At 30.9% G+C, this 18,168-nt stretch overlaps 1 protein-coding gene and 1 non-coding gene across 2 annotated transcripts; one reads left to right on the top strand and one right to left on the bottom strand.

Moving 5' to 3' along the window:
• Positions 1–1,082: 1,082 nt before the first annotated feature.
• Positions 1,083–6,529, top strand: LOC105762187 (pseudouridine kinase). Its single transcript, XR_008191829.1, has 8 exons — positions 1,083–1,205; positions 1,279–1,381; positions 1,688–1,735; positions 2,003–2,100; positions 2,231–2,345; positions 2,454–2,537; positions 5,833–6,362; positions 6,471–6,529. It is a non-coding gene; the product is annotated as a pseudouridine kinase (transcript).
• Positions 6,530–8,384: 1,855 nt separating this feature from the next.
• Positions 8,385–9,342, bottom strand: LOC105764201 (valine--tRNA ligase, chloroplastic/mitochondrial 2-like). Its single transcript, XM_052625807.1, has 2 exons — positions 8,982–9,342; positions 8,385–8,642 (listed from the first exon to the last, which is right to left on the bottom strand). Exons 1-2 carry the CDS (start codon positions 9,261–9,263, stop codon positions 8,499–8,501), a joined length of 426 nt encoding a protein of 141 aa, XP_052481767.1. The 5' UTR covers positions 9,264–9,342; the 3' UTR covers positions 8,385–8,498.
• Between the last annotated feature and the right edge of the window lie 8,826 nt (positions 9,343–18,168).

The following is an 18,168-nucleotide window of genomic DNA, read 5'->3' as shown; positions in this document are numbered from 1 at the left end:
GTGGATGATATGTAAAATGAAGTTGCGGTTATGACATCTGAATATATATTCCGGTAATGATATATGAAAATAAAAATAAAAATAAAGCGTGGAACTTGTAAGAAAATAGAGACGACGTCACGATGACAAGTTCGCCATGTCACAACGTGGAAACCCCAACGTCGTGACGACATTTCAGAAACTTTTATGAATATTACAGTTTGACCTTTGATCAACTGTAGATGTTTTAATGAGCTCCTTTAACTCATTATTAGTTCTATCGTAAATTCAATTATTACTAAAATGAGTTAATGATCTACATTAAGTACATAATATGATAAATTGATCTGGAATTTTCAGTAGTTGGTTCGGCAACAAATGTGACATCCTGATGCATTGACTTGACTACCGAGTCGGGTATGGGGGTGTTAAAAAAAACTAAAAATTGCATAAAAATCCTAATCTATCATAAGAAAAGCCACAATCCTGATTTTTTAGAGATTAATCAATAAAGCATGAAATGAAAAAGAAGAATTGTTACCAAATTGGGAGACCAACATGAAAGTATTAAAAGATTGAACACCTGACATTTTAAGTGTAAGATTTTCCACACAACATCAAACTGTTACATGGCCTGGAGACAAGACCGTGTAACCTTATTTTGATCTGTACGCGGGCTGGCACATGGGTTGCGACACGGCTGTGTGACTCAAACTTTGAATTGTACACAGTTTGACCACACGACCGTTTGACCCCTGTTTCTAAAATTTTCAAGTGTTTCCATATTTTCTATTTTGTTTCAAATTAGTCCTTGATTGTTCCCAAACTATTTTTAAGGCCCCATAAACTCGATTTAAGGTTCGTAAATGTAATTATGCTCTGAATGAAATTTGGATTTGTATTTTGTTAGTTAAATTATTAAATGAATGGTTTAATAATGTTAATTGTTTTGATATGTGTCGTAATACTTTGTAACCCTAATCTGGTGACGGAAACAGGTTAAGGATGTTACATTTGTGATTGTTTTTAGCCCTGACAAATATTTTAAAGGTCAATTAGAATTTTGATACACACTATTGAGAATACTAAAAACCAAGGTGAAAATGGAGTAGCGAAGGAAAGATGGAGAGGCAGAGACAGTCCTAGTAGTGATAGGGGGCATGGTTTTGGACATTCAAGCCACTTCTTCAATTCCTCCACATTTAAGAACCACTTGTCCTGGCCAGGTCTCTTTCTCATCTCTCTCTCTCCCTTCCTTTTTGTCCTTTGATTTATTGAAGTAAGGAATAATTTGTTTAGGTACACTATGTACAAGGCGGCGTGGCCAGGAACATAGTCGAATGCATGACAAACCTTGGAGCTCAACCCTTTATGATTAGTGCTTTGGGATTTGACATGCCAGGTCATTTCCTTTAAACATTTCTCTAATGCAGCCTTATGATAATATATACCTTTTTCATAATATGGTTTACTAGGAATCAGATTGTAATATCTCCAATAATAATGAATATCATGTAATTATCTTATATCCATGGAACCTTGGTGCAAGAAAAAATTCTGAATAATCTAGTTTGGTCACTGAGATATATATATACGCTTACCTATGCCCAATTTTATTTACATCAAAATACGTGTCTTAACCACCAGATTTGGGCTCTTCCCTTCACCATTTCCTTAATACTAATATTTTCTCTTTCTTTCTTATCAAGAAATTTGTTGTTGGAGTATTGGAAATCTACAAGGCTACAGACAGAAGGTCAACCTTCCTATTGAAATTCATTTGTTCTTTATTTATGATGGCTATTGTTGATTTGCAGTAGCAACATGATCATCTTAGTCTTGTTAATGTGATATATACTACAGTCAGCTTGATCAAACTTCTTGTATTTCTAAAAAAATAGTGTTGATGTGATAAACCACTTTAGTTGGGTTTCTATAACATCTTACAGCTTTAAGTTTTTTTGTCTAAGATGTACCAAACAACTAGCTACATATACTCCACTTGTTTTTGGTTTTCAAGCAGGCATTAGGAAGCACCAAGATGTTGAGACTCCCATAGTCTGTCATATACTTGATGTTACTAGAGAGGTGGCGGTTGGTGTTGCCAGTATGGAAGCAGTTGTAAGTAGTGTTTGAACAAGTTGTTCATTTATATATCACTAAAAGCAGTAACTTGTATAAGTTTTAAGAACTATAATTAAATTTTGAACTTCTTTGCACTCATGTGTGTGTGTGTTTTGACTTAATGTAGGAAATGTTTCTTTCACCCGAGTGGATTCAACAATTCAAGCACACAATACATTCTGCTCTTCTATTGATGGTTGATGCAAATTTGAGTCGTCCTACTTTAGAAGTTGCTTGCCGACGTACTTTTAAAACATCACTTTAGATTTGTCTCTCCCCTAGGTTGGTCTTCTGCTTTCTGCTAACTATTACGACTTCTATTCATCATTTGTTTGTTTTTTTTTCTATAGTAGCAGCAAAGTCAAACATCCTAGTGTGGTTTGAGCCTGTATTGATTGCAAAATCTAAAAGAATTGCTCCGATTGTAAAGTATTGTACACCCCTAACCCATATCCGTCGCCGAAATAGGGTTACAAAGCATTACCAGAATTTCTAGATTAAATACAAATATTTCATACCATTTAACATTTATATCAGAAATCAATCATATTCGATCATATTGTCCCTTATATGAGCCATTGAGGCCCAAAATATACATTAGAAACAAGTCAGGAATAAACCGGGTACTCAGAGAATTTTTCGTAAAATTTCAAAATTTTTTCCAAGGTGCAGGGGACACATGTTGGCTAGGCCGTGTGTCTGACACGATCAAGAGACACACCCGTGTCTCAGGCTGTGTAGGCGTTCGAAATAGAGACACACGGTCGTGTCCTAACCCTTGTCCAAGTTAGGGTGCTCATTGACTTGGGTCACACGGCCAAGCCACACGCCTGTGTGCTAGGCCATGTAAGCATACTGACTTGCATTAAATAGGTGCATGGGTCACACGGCCAAGTCACATGCCCGTGTGCTAGGCCGTGTGAAAATACCTGAGCATTTTGTTTTGAAATTTTGAAGATGCAGGGGATGCACAACCAAACAACACGCCCATATGCTAGGCCGTGTGTCACACACGGCTGAGACACACGCCCGTGTCTCTGCCCATGTGGATGAAAATAAGCTACTTTCCAAGCTACATTTCTCACCCAATTTGTCTTCCACCTATATTAACAATTTAACACATTTACAAGCCAATACAAGATCTTCAATTCAAGCAAAAATCTAGTTTTATACTTAACATTTCAGAACTTATATTCAAATATCCAAACTTACCAAATTAACCATATGCACATATATTTACATTTTACCAATTTCACTAACTCAAACCATGCCTCAATATACCTATTGTTTAACCATCATTTAACCATTTCAAACACATATTAAGCATGATAATGGCACATATATACATATCAAAATGCACCATACACAAGCCATTTCAATGGCTATTTACAACAAAATACTTATCAGCCAACATTGGCCAAATTACCCTATACATGCCATTATATCCAAAAATTAACTTTCTATATGTACCGAAATGGACTGATGGATAGTGTGAAATATCTCCGCCAAGCTTCCAACCTAACGAGCTTCCAAATTACTATAAAATAGAGGAAATAAAATAGAGTAAGCATTTAATTCTTAGTAAGTTCGTATAACATGGAATTTAACTTGCCATTATTTTACATATAAGGTAAGCATACAAAACATATTCCAAACAACTTGGCCAAAAGCCTAAACACATATCCTCAACCATCATGTTAGTCATATAAGCACATATAATAACCATTGATCATGGATGAATAGGGTCATCAAGCAAGTTCCACAACATTCAAGTAATAACCAAGTCATGCTTCAGGTATATCAAGTAATATCATTTCCATGTATTTCATGTATATATAGGTATTAGTTCATTTCGAACTCAATTTATCTTATGTCCGAACTTTGGCCATTGAATCATTCAAAATATCGATGGATACACAGGTAGTACACACAAAGTGTACAAAACTTAAATATGTCAATTCATATTCATGAGTGCTCATAGGAGCACATAAATGGGAAGCTCTCTCTCGAGCCATATAACGGGAAGCTCATTCAAGCTGTATAACGAGAAGCTCATAAGAGACGTAATCAGGAAGTTCAAGCTAGCCATTATCGAGAAGCTTCGAAGAGCCATTAATCAGGAAGCTCATAAAAGAGCCTTTAATCGGGAAGCTTCGAAGAGCCATTATACCGGGATGCTCATAAGAGTTACGGTGTGTCCACAACATATGCAAGATCATAACCAATCAGGATGCTCTGAAGAGCTATTAACAGGAAGCTCACAAGAACCATATAACGGGAAGCTCGTGAGAGCCAAATATCGGGATGCACATGAGAGCTAATAACGGGACACTCTTTCGAGCTGTGGTGTGTCCGCAACACATGTAAGACCACAACCAATTTGGGAACCCTGTATCCATCGAATTTTATTCATTCAAACGGGACTTCCTATTTGTCGGACATTGTTGAATGTGTGATTAACATCATATACATGGAAATTGTACAAATCACACACAATAATATTCAATTTAAAACATATAAATGTACAATTTAGTTACATGAACTTATCTCAACAAGTGTTCGTGTATTTGTAATCTACTAATCCGATACCTTCTCTTTTCCTCGTTCTAACTCCATATTTGGTCTATCCGAATCTATATGAATGAATTTAACATCAAATCATATTCAATTCAATTCAATTCACATCTTTAGAAAAATTATCATTTTGCCCCTATACTTTCATTTATTTATGATTTCGTCCCTAGGCTCGGAAAATAAAATTCATAAAATTTAATCCTTATTCTAAGCCTAGCCGATTTTTACATGTAACAATAACAACCCATGTATTTCATAAAATTTAGAATTTTCCATGAATTTTCCATCTTTACAATTTAGTCCCTAAATCACAATTTCATCAAAATTCACTTTACAAAAATTATTTATCTATCAACAACCTTTCATTTTCTACCATAAAAATTCATAATTCAACTATATTCATCCATGGAAAAACCCTAGTACTTTGATAACTTTGCAAATTAATCCCGAGATAGCTAAATTAAGTTATTACGATATCGGAAACATGATAATTACTAAAAACTGGACAAAAATACTTACCCAATTAAGCTAAATAAGCTTGCTACCTTCAAACTCTCCTAACTAGAGTTTCCATGTAAAAATAATTTGGGAAAGATGATAATATGATGATATTTTCATTATTTAGTCATTTATCATCTTTTATTATTTTTACTTTCCAATTTAGTCATTTTCTTTAATAAATTTTCCAAGGATGAATTATCATACTTATCTACTAACTCCTCTTAATGGTCTATTTTCCATATAAGGACCTCCAATTTTGAATTCTATAGCTATTTGATCCCTTTAACTACTAGAACTCAACTGTTGCATTTTATGCAATTTGGTCCTTTCCATCTAATTAAACACGTAACTGATAAAATTTCTTTATGAAATTTTTCATACGATATTTCAATCATAATACAGACCATGAAATAATTTAAAAATAATTTTTATAATACAGACCATGAAATAATTTAAAAATAACTTTTCTTCCGAACTCAAATTTTGGTCCCGAAACTACTATTCCGATTTCGTTGAAAATGGGTTGTTACAAGTATATGAGTGCGCTTGTTTTGTGCAATTTTATACTAATCTGTGATACTATTTGTAAGTTACAGTTGAGTGCTTTCCTTGCAGTTATCTCTCTCTTGCTATCTTTTGATTACTAATGAAGAGGTTTTCTGCATATTACTTTTGCTTCACCTAATAAAGATGAACTAATTGCTATGGCAATTGAAAGGAATAATTGTTCTACGGATACTTTGTTCCTGATGCTAAAACCAGCAATCTGGCTTTTGTTGGAGAAAGTTGTCAAAATTCTTGTTTTGACTATTGGTTTAGATGGTGTACTTTTATGCACTAAAGGGGAATCAATCTTTGAAGAATTTGTTTGGAAAAGATGAAGTAACATGGATTTAGTTGACAGTTATTTGAAAATACAACATCAACCTGCCCTTCAAATTTGTATTCTGATTCTAAGGTTCTTAAGAGAAGCCCAAATTTCTTAGCTATGCATTTTCTTGTACCCCCTGCATCTGCTGTAAGGGTTACAGAAGCTGGTGATTGTCTAGTCGATGGAATGTTCGCATCCCTTTCTACAAGTTTAGATGTGATATAAAGTGTAGCAATTGGTATAGCTGCAGCCAAAGCTTCGGTTGAGGTGGACAATAATGTAACTTCTTAATTTAGTTTGCCAACAATTACAGGTACCTTTGATTTTAGATCATCATTACTTTGGGTATTGTTTAAGCAGTAATCTACAACTTAAATATTTATATGAATAATGTGGAAGTAAATTCCATTCCGTTATGTAGGTGATGCTAGGATTGTGTATTCAGTTAACAAACTTTTGCAACATCAATCTAACTTGTAATGTCCAAACAAGGGGCATGGAGTTTTGGTAAACACCCGAAGTTAAAGCTATATGTGTTTGCCTTTTTACTGTTACACAAAAAAAAAACCCTAAAAATTACGAATTGAGCTTTTATACACCATATTTGCAGAATAAATAGCAGTGTAGCCTTATATTTTGTTGGCATGATTATATCCTATTTTCTTAGTCTATTACTAAACTAACATTTTTTTAGATTTACCTCACTACAGCAAAATAGACTTTTAGCGGCGTTTTTTAGGCCTTTAGCGACGCTTTTAAGCTCCACTAAAAGTATTAGTAGTGCTTTCACAAGCGTCGCAAAAAGTGCCGCTAAATTTAGCAGCGCTTTAGTCAAAAACGTCGCTAAAGATCATGACTTTTAGCGGCGCTTTTATCACAAACGCCACTAAAGAACAAACCTTTAGCAGTGCTTCTCGCAAAAATGCCACTAAAAACATAACCTTTAAAAAAAATTATTTTAATCAAATAATATTTATTTTTATGGTAAATATTATATTTTATTTTTTAAATTTAAACTTTAAATATACTTTTTAAGGATAAATAAAAAAATATTATTTAAATTAAATTTTCTATGAAAATTTTAACTTTAAAAAAATATAAAAATTAATGAATTTAGTTTTAGAATTTAAAATAATAAATTAATAACACAACCTGAAACAATATCGACAAATAAAATCCACAGAACTACATAATTATGCTCCAAATGCTAATTAATCTTTAAAAGGCCGGAAAAAAGAACTAGTTGCAAGATCAAACAACCACAGCAATAGGCATGTTTTCCCAAGGAGTTTGAGCCATATTAAATCTCCCGGTGACACTTCCCCTTCAAATCGCACGGTCGCGGATTCCTCTCCTTCATTGTTATCATGAATTCCGATACCAGCACCACTTTTATCTTCTGTAGGTAGTCTTTTTTGTGACTCAGACACAATCTAGTTTCAAAAGCCAGTATGTTTGAAGACATATACATGAACACACCAAGATCAAAAAGAAACATCAGCCTTAAAATAGATATCCCAAATCCAATAATATAGTATATTTTAACAGATCATCTAATGGGATTTTATTAAAATAAATAAATAAAGAGTAGAAACACATTTAATTACTAATTGCATTTGTGGATGAGCCCAAAAGCCCATAAATGAGACATTATCAATTTCAGGCAAATGATGCACTCTCAACCGATCAGTTGATCATACACTTGAAAGAACATGCTTCAGTACAATTTGCATGAATATTAATAAGGAAATTATACTGATTAACTAGACAAAATATAAGATTCTTTAAAAGAAAAAAAGTAGGTATATCACAACAGAAATAGCTTCCCAGTAATTCAAACCCCAAGAAAACTTAATTCCTTCAGAACAAAATAGTTGAGAAAAAAATTAATATCCTAACCACTCCCAAAACTACCAAACTGTAATAGACAAATAGAAAATTAGTGAAGGCCCTAACATCATAGATTACAGCAAAGAGACTGACTGAGTTTGGTGTTACAAGTGAAGTGGACACCAACTCAGTTGGGGGAAAGACAAATAAAACAAATTTACAAGAGAAAATTAGTACAACAATAAGATCAAATAAGAAATTTAATCTTTAATTTTAACTAAAAGTCACTCCTAGTTTTCACTTAATTTCTCTTTCATTAATAATAATTAGTTTTTCAAAGAAGAAAAGAACATTAGTTGAGTAATTTTTAGATTCTTTTATTTTTTTCACCCACATGATGAGCATATAGTAAACATAGTATAGTTACAAGTATATATTATGCATCGAAAGATGGCACAATCAAGAAAAGAAACAAAACAGTGCCATTCATTTTTCTTTATAATTAATAAGACAAACCCTAAAGAAACAAACTACACTTACAGATATATACTGAATGACTTCTTCACTACCAACAATAGAAGCAGTTATGCGCTTTGCTGGCTCAACAGAATATTCAGCTCTAGCATTCCGGATTGCTCCAGTCTAGCACATAAATTACCAGAGCTTGTAAATTTTCAAATCTTTTTACCAAATCAGTACTCCTGGGAAGAGAAGTTTGTGGCCAGGAAGATATTATAAGAGCTTCTCTCCGATTGGGAAGTGCCTGAAGATAAATAAAATAAAAGAAAAATCCACAGTTACATCTGCAGAAAACCTTAGGGGATGCCTGAAACAATAAAAGAAAAGAAAAAAATATCATTTCTTGTATCAAGCACTATTCATGTATGCTGTAATGTGAACCCAAAATTCACTTAAGTACATGTGCATAACATTAAATCTAGACTTGATAAGGTGCTCATAAACGGAAATTGTGTTCCAGCAGATTTTATCCAAACTTAATATTAACATGAATGATCAGATTCAAGAATATGGTAAACTAAATGAGTTTAAATTATAAAAATTATATTAACAAAAAAGGTGGTAAACACTACAAAGCCCACACCTGCCACAGTTCCTCAGTTACGAATGGCATGAATGGATGTAATAATTTCAGTATATTCTTGAAAACGTAGAGTAGAACTGTCTGAGCTACTAAAGCAACTGAATCATCTCCAGAGTGGTAAATGCGAGCTTTACTGGCTTCAATATGCCCAAGCAAACAACAAAAACATAAATCCCAAGCATGGGTTGCAGATCTAAAGACTGTACATATAACACAAAAATAACTACAGCTAATCAGAGTAAAAATTATACCAGTATTTTTTGCAAAAAAACATACAACCATGACAGGTATTTCATGTATGTGTCAACAGCACATACTGATCCAACTTGCAATAGAATTCTAGTAATGAGAACAATAAAATAACACACACTATCCACCAAATGAATTTTATAACTTTAACCTTAGAAAAAAAGGGCATTATGTGCTATATAACAACAGCATAAACTTCATTACTTTTCAGTTTTCAAGATCTGTAAATGCCATAAAATCCAGACCTTAATGGCATAAAACAATTATACCAGTAACTTTCATTTACAGAAAAATTAAGTTACACCCTATGCAATAATAATAGATTTCTTTTTCTTCTGAGAGTAATAACATTAGTTACAAATGCAAGCATAACTCAGATTAATATTGTTGATAGTACAATCAATAAACACAGTGAATACTCCACCTATCCAATAATTAATAATATATATGTGCCATCGAAACAGTATAAGTTCCTTTGCAATGCCATCGAAAGAAGCTAAACATATGTCACAATAGCAACCAGTAGAAAATAACAAATCAACAAGACAAATGTAGGGGTGAGCATTCGATTGAATCGAATCGAAAATTTTCGAGTTAATCGAGTTTTCGAATCTCATTTTATCATCCTAACTTTATTTGAAGTTTTCTCAAATCGAGTCGAGTGAGATGGAATTCGAATCGAATCGAATATATTTGTTCAAGTTAAATTTTAAAAAATAATTTTGGGTCCTTGTAACCACTGTCATCCATCGTAATAAAATTTGTCCACCTTAATCAAATTTTTTATTAACTTTCATCACCTCATAATTTATTTATTAATTTTTTATATACTGGTTAATTTTTTTGCTTGCTTAGTTGTTTCAATTATCTTCATATTCTTGTCACTATGTATTTTGGAATTAAAAAATATATTAAATGTAAAAATATGATTTTTTAATAAAATTATTTTAAAAATAAAATGTGAAATTGATACCAATATAAAATTTTAACACGAATATTTTATGGCATAATTAATAATTCAATTTTAATATAAATATTCAATATGACTAAACAATTCAATAATATAAATAATATAAAATGTGAAATTTAATTTAATAATATAAATAGTAGATATAAATAAAATTATTACTATTTATGTTTAGTGATTTTTTGGATAATTTTGATTTTTATTTAAGAGTAAAGGGTGAGAAGTAAAATTTTAGGTGGAAAATAAAAAGTTTTGGAGAATAAAAGTTTGAGGGAAAGTAAATAGGGAGGAGTAAAAATTTGGAGGGAAAATATTTAAAAAAAAATTGGAGGGGAGAAGGTTTGGGGTAGATGAGAGGTGGAATGGGAAGGGAATAAAAGTTTTAGGGAAAAAGTGGGAGAAAGTAAAAATTTTGGGAGAAAATAAAAGGTTTTGAGGGTTTTGGGGAGTAAAATTTTGAGAAAAAGTAAATGGGAGAGTAAAATTTTGGTGGGAAATGAATTTTGGGTAGATTGGGGGTTGGGAGGGGAGGGGAGTAAAAGTTTTGGGGGGAAAGTGGGAAGGAGTAAAAGTTTTGAGGGAAAAGTAAAAAGATTTGGGAGTTTGGGGTAAAAATGTAAAATATTGCAGTTTGATATTCGAATTATTCGAATTATTCAAGTTATTCGAATTCGAAAAATCAACTCGATTCGAACTCAAAATTTGAAAAAAAATTTTGAGTTGATTCGAATAACTCGATTAACTCGAATAACTCGATTCGTTTAACTTGAAATTCGAATTTTTGTCGATTTTTTCGAGTCGAATCGAGTTTTCCTCACCCCTAGACAAATGTTTAGAAATACAATGTAACACTAAATTTTGGACAAACCAAAGCAGGAATTGAGTTGAAAACATAACATGGAACACATATCAAAAGATGTTATGTAATTGCAGATCCAAATAGCAAATAAAAGATAGGAAACTACATTAAAGAAAACAACTTTTTAAAGTGACCAAAACAGCAAACGAAATGCAAAATTCCACAATCAAAGTCAAGATATAAACATCCATACATCAAGATCCGAGACTTAAAACCAAAAGTAAAACAGTATTAAAAAAGTTGGATCAAACCCAGATCTTTAAAATGAAGACTGTTTTCGGAGAAACCCACCAAAACCCAAAATTCAAAAACAAGAAATAGAAGAGAGAAGAGACGAGGGTTGAGCTTACAAAGCAGTCATCATCAATGGTATAGACGTATTTCTTCTTGGAAACCATGTACCCAAAGCACCTACAAGTAGAATCCTTGAAAGAGATACAAGAAGCCTTAGGACCCAAAATGGACATTGAGCAAAGCAGAGCAGAGTAACGGATTCTCGCCGCGGGAGTGTCTTGACATGGGAAAATGGAATGCGCGTGGATACACTGGCATTGGGTATAAACAAAAGGGTGTTTTTTTGTTAAACGTTTGCGGCGGGGATAACCATTGGAGAGCAGAAGAAGAAGGGGAAGTAGAGAAAACGATGAAGGATGTCTGGTAGCGAGATGGAAAGCTGGGTTCCTTTGATAGGGTCAGGTGAAGAGGAAAGAGAGAAAGGGAGAGGGGAAAGGGTAACAAGAGAAAGGACTTGGTGAATAGAAAGGAACGGGTATCAAAAGAAAGTTCAAAACATTGTCGGCCATGGGAAGATTAGGGATTTCACGGGGGAAAATTTCGGGTAAAATGCGATTTTTAAAAGTAAAATATTTTTTGCGGCGTTTTTTATAAAAATGCAGCAAAAAATCATTTCATTTTTAACAACACGTTGTTTTGCTCTACTAAATATTTTTTATTTTGTTTGTTAAAAATTATTAGTTAAGTGATTTTATAAAATATTTATTATTATTTTTATAATTTAAATTTTTATAAAAAACTAAGTACTCTCAAGATAAATATCATATATTTTAATAAGAAAAAAATATTAAATGGCTGTAATTAATTATTAAGTTTGAATTATTCAATGTAAGCAATTAATCTTTCACGTATCAAATTTCTATTAAAGATTGAGACGTTAATAACGATTTTATATTATTCATTTTCGATCTAATCTCCATTTTATTAGAGATATTTCTTCCAAACTAAAATATAATTATTTTGCTAAATGTTCGATGTGGAATGATTTTAGATTTTGTATTTCATTTTTATTTGTTATAATTTGGTCCTATCCAAAATAGATAGTTACCTATCCATATCAATTTGTTACATTAATTTATTTATTTATCAATTTTTAAATCTAATATTTAAATATATCAAATGGTTTAAACGATTTAATCTAAATTTAGATTAAATATTTTTAAATATAAAAACATTAATTAATTGTATAAAATTTCATTATTTAACAAATCTAAAGTAAACCTTAAATCCTAAACCATTTAATATATATAAAATTGATCTATTATCTATTAAATAATTTAAACTATAATCATAATTTTAATATATTAAAATTAATATTATCTCTTTATAATTATATAATAAATTATTTAATATATAAATTACAAAACACCAATTAATCTAAATCTTAAACCCTAAACCCTTAACCCCTATCTCTTAAACCCTAAATTATAAAACATAAACCCTAAGCCTCTAACCCCTAACCCCTCTTTTACAATTATATAAGAACTTAATTAATATATAAATTAAAAAATACTAATTAATCTAAACCTTAAACCCTAACTCGACCCCAAATCTCTAAACCCTAAATCACTAACTCTTAACCTCTAACATCTAACATCTAACCCCTAACCCCTAACTACTAACCCCTAAACCTTATTTAATATATAAATTAAAAAACATTTGTCGAAACCGTTTTTGAAAACAAAAATTTTAGTTGTCGACTTTTAAAAATAAAACTGGAGTCGCCACCGATCCTTTATTAAGCTGTGATCGGCCCACCTAAAAAAAATATTTTGGCCTACGAATTTTGAGAAAACGAGTTCGGGAGTCAGTTACGCACGAGGAAGGGTTAGCACCCTCGTAACGCCCAAAATCGGTACCAAATTGATTATTTGATGTATTAGTGTCGAATGTTAAAAAGATTTTAAAATCAACTCAAATGATGAAATTTGAAAAAAAGATAATCAGTTGTTCAAGTCATGTAAAGAAATCGAGTCCCAATACGTTAGGGTACAATTCCTCATAATTCCCGAACTTTGAATATCACTTTATTTTATGCGAAAATCTTCATTTTGAGAAAGTAACATGCCACACCCAATACGTTAGGACACGACAAGTTAAGTTCCCAAAAATGATTTTTATACTCATGCATTTTGATTAAAGAATATCCTTGGTTATCTAGAATTAGCAAAGAAAACCGGAACCCAATACGTTAGGGCTCAATTTCCTCGAAAATTCCCAACCTTGAATATTGCTTTTATTCAAAAAAAACTTTTAAATCAAGAAAATAATTTTGATGTATTGTCAAAACCAGAATGTATTTCCCAAAAGGTAAGTTAAAAGTTAGTGTATAATATGAGACAAAAATTTTAACTTAAAGCATATATGAATATATATTTACAAAATAAAATAAATAAAATGTATAGGTATATGTACATGGTAAATTGTAAAAATACGTATATGAATATTGAAACACTTATATGTATGTATAATATGTATATAGATAATAGAGTATACATAGAATAATAAAAATGTTTATAATAACTCGGCAATATCAAAAAAATATATATATAGTATAAAATGTGTATTTTGAATTATAAAATGTAAATATATGTATAGATGTGTGTACAAAAGTCATGAAAATAAAATATAAAATATAAATAAAAATAAGCATAATACATTAATAAATTATGGGTATATATATATATATATATATATGTATATATAAAAGATATGAAAATAGAATAAAGTAAAAAATATAATATATATATGTATTTAAAACGTGTAAAGTATTTAAACATTATACATATGCGTAATAAGAGTATAATAATAATAATAATAATAATAATAATAATAATAATAATAATAATAATAATAATAATACAAAAAATAACAGAAGGGCTAATTTGAAATTCAAGCAAAATTTAAGAGCAAATTTGGAAGAAACACAAATATGTGAACCCTATTGAACACGCACATAACAGAGGGGGATCAAATGGGATATTAACCCTTTTCCCTAAAATGCTGCATTTTAATGAGGGTCGAAATGAAACAAAAAATAAAGCGTGCGGTCAAATTTAAAAAAACAAAAAAAAATGATTTAGAAATGCTTTTAAAAACCGAGGGACGAAACACGCAAATAGACCATTAAAAGTAAAGCACGCGGATCCGGTCGGGTTCTGGGTCGGGTCACACGGGTTATAGGCTTAAACGGCGCCGTTTTAAACCCTTTAAATCCCACTTAAAAAAACCCTAAATCATTTCCCCTTCTGCTTTTTGAAATCGCGCCGTTGCCATCTCCCTTCCACCATTTCAAACCTACTTCCGACCGGCCACATCGACGGCGACGGCGCCTCGACGGTAAGTTCTCTTCTACTCTTTTTTCTGCTTATTTCTTTTAAAAAACAAGAAAGAAAAAAAAAACAAAATAGTAAAAAGAAAGCAACACGGAACCAACTAATTACCCTTCCCAAAAATTCCTTTTCCGATTTCCTTTGTATTTTCTTTCAATTTTTCTTCACAAAATTAGTTTCCTTACACCGATTTTTCGTTTACACTGATTTTTTCTCTTCTCAGTACCGAAAAAATTCCCCCCTTTACACGGATTAAAATCGGCCTTTAAATAGCCGAGAAAAGAAAACCCAAATCAAAAGAAATCCTCTCTGTTTTTTTGTTAGCAAGATCTTTGCTATTCTGTTTGTGTTTGTTGCTGTAGGTTCAACGTGCTGGGAAGGCGCGGATCGTGCTGCGAAATTTGCGGCGGCGTGCAAGGGTGAGTTACGGCGGCTACTAGGGTTTTTCTGTTTTGGCTGAAAATTTGTTAAGCTTCGGGATTGTTGGGCTGTTATAATTTTGGGCTTGTAATTAGGGTTAATTTTTTTGGGCTATTGATTGGGACTTTGGTTAGCTTTGGGCCCCGGGCATATTTGGGCTTGTACAACACTAATTAATCTAAACCCTAAACCCTAACCCAAATTCCTAACCCCTAACCCTTAACCCCTAAACCTTATTTAATATAAATTAAAACACACTAATTAATCTAAACCCTAAACCCTAACCTAACATTGAATCTATAAACCTTAAATCCCTAACTCTTAATCTCTAACCCCTAACCCCTAAAGCACAACCCTTAAATCAGAATCCCTAATCCATAATCCCTAATTCCATAATCCCTAAACCTTAAAATTGTAACTCCTAAACCGGCCTTAAATTCTAAATTAACCATATACCCTAAACTATATATATTAAACCCTAAACTATAATGATAATTAATTAAATATTTTAAAATTAATACTATTGTATCTTTTACAATTATATATGAAATTATTTAATATATAAATTAAAATTTAAAATTATTTTAAATAATAGTATTTTAATTTTTCTATTTTTAACAAATATTTTTCTATGCTTTTTATTTCAAATTATTTCTACGTGTCATTATTTCAAATTTATTCATTTTTAAAAAATATTCAATTAAAAATAAATTGAATTTTAATTAATATAAATAAACAAATTAAATAGTAAATAGACAGATAAAATGGTTTTGCGGTACTTTTTAAAAAACGCCGCTAAAGCCCCAAAGTAAAAAATTGATGTTTGTTGTTGCAAGGAATTGGATTGCCTTTGTTAACAACGTATTGTTTGGTTTGGAGATATGAAATTTGTTTCTCATGGTTTTACTTTTTTGAAATGCATCTGGATAAGGAAGGGTGAGCTTTGTTTTCCGAAACCATGGTCCAATCCTTGACTAGATGACATGTGAGCATTTTTTACCTCAATGATCATGGATCCATGTGTTTCCAGTTTTGTTTCAGAATTTTTGCTTTGCTTGTGAGTTGTCAACTTTCATTTTCCAGTTTGAAGTTTGTCTTTAAAGATATTCTTCAACACATCGTACCAATCTTCCATATTTCCAACTCCTCATGATCAAGAATTATAGCATGGTAAAAATATTTTAATATAACTTAATATAAAATATTATTTCTAAATTTCAGAAAATATAAAAATAAAATATTTTAAATATTTTATTATAATTTAATATAAAATATTAAATTAATTTATATACAATATGTTAAATATAATTTAATATAAAAAATAAAAAATCTTTTAATATTGTCGAAACCTTTTTTGAAATCGACTTTTTATGAGGTGTGATCGGATCACCTCGTAATTTGATCTTTTTAATAAAATATTTGATTTACTAAAACAATGATTTTTGGTCTACAAAAATCAGGAAATGAGTTTGGGAGTTGGTTACGCACGAGGAAGGATTAGCACCCTTGTGATGCCCAAAATTGATACCTAGTTGATTACTTGATGTCTTAGTATCGAGAATTGAAAATTTGAAGGGAGTTTAAAATACGATCCCACCTTGCATAATGATATTTTTAATAAAAATCACTTAAGTAAATTAAAACGGATGTAAAAGACCTTCTTATCTTGAGGTAAAAGGTCACATCCCATAAGTTAGGACACGACATCTCGAATCCTCAATAATAAGCTTGCTCATGATTTGATTATTTAATTAAATCTTATGTAGTTTAACTTTAAAAGGGATGTTCGGTTATCTAGGTTCAAAGAGAAAGTCGAACCCCGTAAGTTAGGGCACGACTTCTCGAATCTCCAAATATGGAACATTGCCTTAATTTTAAAAATTTATTTTTTTGAGTAATAACAAATGTAATATTTAAAACGATGTGTATTTATCTAATTTGGATAAAATACATCGATAGATAAATATATCTAATCATAGTGTATAGTATAGTGATAAATGGAATAACATATAATAGCCATATGGGTAGAATGTTATAATAAATAGATGAATGCTATAATAATACTAATGTAATTGTAATAATAATAACAATAATATTAATGATCAAATCATAATATTAATAAAATAGATAAAGTAATCTTAAAATAAAGTAAAATAGAAAATGCATGATAATAAAGATAAATAAACAAGACATGATAAAGTAATCATGCTTTTTACTTTTATTTTATTATTATTCTTTTGAAATAAGATGAAAAAAAGAGTCACCTTTGTTAATGTTTTCTTCTTTTGATTGTTTTTTTGTATGAATCTGATTTTTTTTCTTTAAAAAAAAAGAAGAAGTCCCCTTGAGTTTTACAAGAAATCAACTTTTATAGCCGTTTGAAATTACAACATTTTCTTTTCTTTTTTGTTTCTGCATTGGTACTGTTTCTTTGCTACTGTTTGTCCTTTTTTTTTCATCCCTTTTTGCAGGTTTGACACTCGGTCAACGGAGGAGAAAAAGGCAAACCTTTTGCCACTTTGGTGAAACGGCGGTAGAAAGGGTGCGTCAGGCCTCGGGCGGCGTGCGTGCGAAAAGGGGGTGCAGCGTGGAGGCTAGGGTTTTCAATTTTCTAAAAACTTAGTTTAGGTTGTTGGGCCTTCAGGTTTTTGTTAGTTTTGGGCCATTGGACTTCTTTTTCATTTAGGCTTGTAATTTATTTTTCTATTCATTTGTAAATTGGCTTGGTGTTGTAAATTGGACTTTGGATTTATTTTTATTTTTGTTTTTGGTTTCTGTTTAAGGCCCGGACGAAATTGGGCCATTACAAATATAATTTAGTATAAAATATTATTTTCAAATTTCAAAAATATAAAATAAAATAATTTATTATAAAATATTAAATTAATTTAGTATAAAATAATTTATATTTAAATATTATTAATTTGATAGAAAATATTATTCGTAATATTAAATTGATGTGGAAAATACATTAAAATGTCAAAAGGCATATTTGTCATTTGAGTTTTTTTTTTTGCTATTACATATCTATTTCTCTCAACTAAACACATAAAAACTATTACAATA

The sequence above is a fragment of the Gossypium raimondii genome, chromosome 12 (assembly GCF_025698545.1).
Source record: "Gossypium raimondii isolate GPD5lz chromosome 12, ASM2569854v1, whole genome shotgun sequence".
Lineage (NCBI taxonomy): Eukaryota > Viridiplantae > Streptophyta > Magnoliopsida > Malvales > Malvaceae > Gossypium > Gossypium raimondii.
Note: the sequence above shows the minus strand (reverse complement) of the source record. Positions and strands in the feature narration are given on the sequence as shown.

What these genes read in the sequence shown, in the direction of transcription:
- LOC105764201 (XM_052625807.1), bottom strand. Translation starts at nt 9,263, where the DNA reads ATGGTTGTATGTTTTTTTGCAAAAAATACTGGTATAATTTTTACTCTG. An exon ending in TAACTGAGGAACTGTGGCAG is followed by an intron (nt 8,643 to 8,981) that starts GTGTGGGCTTTG and finishes ATTTATCTTCAG; the next exon opens with GCACTTCCCAATCGGAGAGA.